The 4,437-nt window shown below is 39.1% G+C and overlaps 1 protein-coding gene across 6 annotated transcripts in view; it reads right to left on the bottom strand.

Annotated features, from left to right (window-relative positions):
- The window catches only part of LOC126383097 (solute carrier family 12 member 7-like), a 43,659-nt gene that overhangs the window by 22,641 nt on the left and 16,581 nt on the right, over positions 1-4,437 (bottom strand). The window contains exon 1 of one of the 6 annotated variants that reach the window (XM_050033534.1): positions 1,747-1,935. The exons of the other annotated variants lie outside the window; for them this stretch is intronic. Coding sequence (XP_049889491.1) covers positions 1,747-1,851 — 105 coding nt within the window. The 5' untranslated portion in view covers positions 1,852-1,935. Of the gene's footprint in view, positions 1-1,746; positions 1,936-4,437 lie in introns of those variants that run through there. 6 annotated transcript variants of the gene reach the window in all.

Below are 4,437 nucleotides of genomic sequence, written 5' to 3'. Positions count from 1 at the left end.
TCCATGTGTTTGATGCTGAGCGGGCGAGAAGAGAGGCTGAATGCACAGAATAGGATTCGGTGCTACTGCTACCATCGTTGGGGAGATATATCATCAGGAGGAAAAGCGCTGCAGAGAGTGCATCACAAGGAGTGAAGTTGCGTCTTCTTTTCCTCGCAGATGACGGTTCGGGTTCATTCTCTCCTGTTGAGTGGTAAGTGTGGTCCATTCGCAAACTTTATAACTAAAAAAACTTTTCATTACTCTCTATCGATGAACTACTAACACTCTCTGCTGTTTCCTCCTCCTCCTTCCTTCCTTCCGCTGTCTTCGTTGGTTCATTTATACACGCGAAACGCGTTCTCTGGCTGGCTGGATTGTCCGCTCGGGCTGCCTTACATACATGGCGGCGCAAGATCGCGACCTCTCTAAAGCAAGGCCCTTGCTATATATATATATATAAAAGCATAATTATAAGGCTACGAAAACCAAACAAATTTTATTTTATAGCGATTATACACTTATATAAACATATTAATGGGTAGAATATTCAGATTCAGATTCAGATTGACAATAAACCATGCCAAATATTACACACTGGCCCTTTAAAGCAAAATAAATTCTATCATAATTTGATGCAGAAAACACACAAATTGGTGCATAAAAACTCACCAGAATGCAGAATATGTGTTTGACGCTCAAAATTTTAGGACCCCTCACCAACCCCCATTTCATATGTATCCCTCCAATGTTGAAATAAAACCTAAGCCTTTGTGTAGTGATGAGTCTGATTAAGGACATTGACTTGAATGAGACAATGACACATTTCATTATTAAAAACATGCTATGTGAGAAAAAAATGTTAAAGAAAGATGGTTTAAGATATTTAAAAGATGTACTATACTGAATAATAGTTTGTGATGTTTTTTTTCCACAAAAAACACAACATCTACCCCGTCTACATCCTTAATAAAGCACATAAATATACAAATACAGCTCATTTTAAGGAAGTGTAACTGCTGGACAGACGATGTCTCCTACTCCACTGAAAAGTCAGCTCTCTGAATGTGTATGTGCAGTGGAGGTTTCAAATTCCCACAATGCCACAAACTCTGCAAGTTGCATATTGGACCACAGTTGGCTAGATGTGATGTCACAAATCAGCTTGTATGTACGTGTCTTAAAACTTAACTTTGAGTTGAGTGCAGAAAAACTTTGAGGTGTTGACTGTGACTCTACACATGCATCGTTCTGCACAGTGAAGCTAAAACATCCAGGTGAAGGAACAAGAAGCATTTTCTAGTGGAGGGAGACTCCAAAGTTTATAGACTGACGCAACACAGATGTTAATGGACTGAAGTGGGAGTCTGGGAGGTTCCTTTCTATGTTCATTTAAATTGAAATAAGAATCAAATTGATTAGATCAACAATGATTTCCTACATCTTTCAGTTAGAGTGGATGTGCCTGAACAACCCAAATAGAAGACAATCAAAAATGACAATTGTAATTTTCTCACCACATATCATTTCATTTTATTGCAACATATTAAATCTCAAACATCTCTTTAAGTGTCTTCCACACTGTGAAAAACTTACACTGAATATTTTAGCTTTTTTCCAAAAGCAAAATAAAGATGATTTTTGAATACATTAATGAAAAAAGGTACTTGCAAATTCAAGTATGATACATGGTACATACAAAGTAATGCACCCTTTCTTGTGCTGTGTCTCTACAGCATCTCACTAGCTTTCCCAAAACGTACGTACCTTTTTTCGAGTTACAAACAATCCGTCCTGTGCTTTCTCCATTGCACTCAGTGGTCTGTCTAAATAATGTGAAGTGCCTGATGTTGATCTCCAGATCTCCCACATCTTCTCTCTTGTGTTACTCTCACTTTCTCTCTTGTCTGCTTTTCTCCTCCTCACTCTCTCTGCATAGTCAGTCTGATTCTTTTTGGTCTCAGATCTCCCCTCAGCGCTCTGTATCATTCAGGGGGCGGGTTTCACTGAAACATCATCAATGCTTCCACACAAAGCTACAGTCCAAGGTCCTACTGTGTCTCACTCAGAGACAGAAAGACTTAAAAAGAGAGGAGTGTTGTAATTGGAGCCTATTCCCGATGATTTCATACAATTTAGATTCCTACTTATTTTTCTACTTTTTTTTTTTGTGAATTGGGGGGGAGTTTAAATAGTGGTGGGTATTTTATGAGCTGATTCTAGTATTGCTTAGACTCAATATGCTTAAATCCAACTGCCTACAAACAAATTCAGGGCCAAACTGTAATTCTACCAATGTGGAGAAGGCTTTGAAAGCGCATTTAGACTTTCATGTGAGGATGTATTATTTTGCAGAAAACTTGATCAGAAAATTTTACAGCTTTTCTTTTTGGTGTCTGGTAAAAATCTCAGTATCTAAAAAATCAGGGCTACAGTCCTGGTTGCTCCAGCACAGCTGATATCCAGGGGTTAAAGCTGTCATCAGATTCTGTCTGCTCAACTCTTGTAAATTTCTGTAGGATAAATGAGCAAATAAATGGTACTTTGTATGATGTAAAATAGCTTTTTAAGAGACGGAGCCTTGAGTCAAGTCATATTTGCTATACTGTTGTAGGCTGCTGCTGTGTTCTTTATTCTATGTAAAACCTCTGCAGTCCACAACCCTCAGAACAAACAAAAACCAGTCCCATGTCATTTTTTCTGGGCAGCTCTGACTGTCTTCATGAGTCTTCTATACCAACTCATACTCATTCCTAGGTTGTAAAATACGGATGTTTTGTCATGGTCCTCTGTGTATCATAGCAACACTCAGGGAAACCTTTAGCATCTTTTTGTGAGGCACCACTAAAGTACATTGTAACGTGATGTTGTGAAACAGCTGCGGTTAGGTTAAAGCAACAAAACTACTAAAGACAATGCTTTGGGTTAAAATAACTATTTATTACATAGCATGATGTCAGTGCCTGATGTAAATTCCATTCCAACATTACATTAAAACAACACTGACTTTTGGTTTCACATAGGTCATAAACTTCAGTCTTCTGGATGAAAGTCCAGTTTAGTTTGACCCATTCACCTATTCTCCCACCCTACATGCATTTCTTGCTTTTTATACTATGTCAATTGCTCTCAGCATCAAGTATTGCCAATTATAGGTTTTGCATTGCCTTATGTCACTTGTGCCTCAGCCAAATAGTTGCACTTGAACACAACGCAAAGACTACAGCCGATGGCAAACCAGCACATATGTTTTGTGTCTGTGTGAGAGGAAATAACTCTCCACACCAGCAGACAGAGGTAATCTGTATTCATCATTCAGAAGCCTAAAAACCAGAGGACTATTTTGATACTAATCAGTCAGTTAGCATATTGACAACACAATCAAATGTTGAAAGAACAGAGCATACAGAAAGAACTGTTGAAAGAACAGAACACAAACCATCATGAAACGTTTCTGCCAAAGAGCTCAATGGCTGAGGAACAACAATCTTACCTTATGTAACAAGCTTGTCAAACTCCCTCTTGATTTGAGGTCTTTGTTTACTTTCCTCACTTCCATTTCTTTCCTCATGCGCTGAACTGGACTGCTAATTAGATTGATTTCATTCACAGACGGGCTCTGCTGACGCTGACACCAAATTAACATGCTAAATCAGCTGAAAAAAAAAGGCTGCCAAGGGCCAATGAGGCCAACAGTGCGAGACCCGCTGCAGCTACTAGGGTGAGAGTAGACTCACAAGTCAGTCTTTAGACACTTTGCTTAACTAAAGACTGATGACTTTCTCCCTGATTTTGTGTTTAGATGGGCGGATACAATTTCAGAGTTTAAAAAAACTCCCTATGTTGCAGAACCAATAGTAAATCTGCAGGGCGGTCCTTCGGTGGCTCGCTGAACTCTTGTGCTTGTAAACATAGTCCGACTAGAAACATGTATAGCGGTACAAAATGGCTCAGCCGTGCTCGCAGAAAACGCCGTGAAAGTTAGTGGATGTTTGTCGCGTTTGCGGCGACACATTCTCGCCAACTAAAAGAAACAAACATAATATTTTACAAGGCCATAACTCATCCGTCCGGCCAGACTATAGAGGCAATCGCCTTGTAAACAACAAGGCGATTGCCTCTATAGTCCGGGTAGAAAACCAGCAGAGCTTTTAGCTATATATATAGCCTATGTATCACATTTTTCACATCACTGTATCACCGTTTAGACTAATCCGATGTTTGTAAAGTCTATAAACACAATGATTGAACAAACTACTAAATTACTATTTCTGTGTGCACGTTTAGCTGGGCTAACCGTTAGCTGTTAGCCCTGTTAGCCGTTAGCGGTGTCTGTAATAGGTAATAACTCATTAAACGGTCCGTGAAAAAAATATCTTTTCCAGCGGATTTCTTAGTTACAACATGATTGAGTTAGCAAAGCAGTTTTGTGTTGCTATGTGTGGTATTTATTCAGTT

Source organism: Epinephelus moara, chromosome 21, assembly GCF_006386435.1.
Source record: "Epinephelus moara isolate mb chromosome 21, YSFRI_EMoa_1.0, whole genome shotgun sequence".
NCBI lineage: Eukaryota > Metazoa > Chordata > Actinopteri > Perciformes > Serranidae > Epinephelus > Epinephelus moara.
This window is presented reverse-complemented; position numbering and strand designations above follow the sequence as displayed.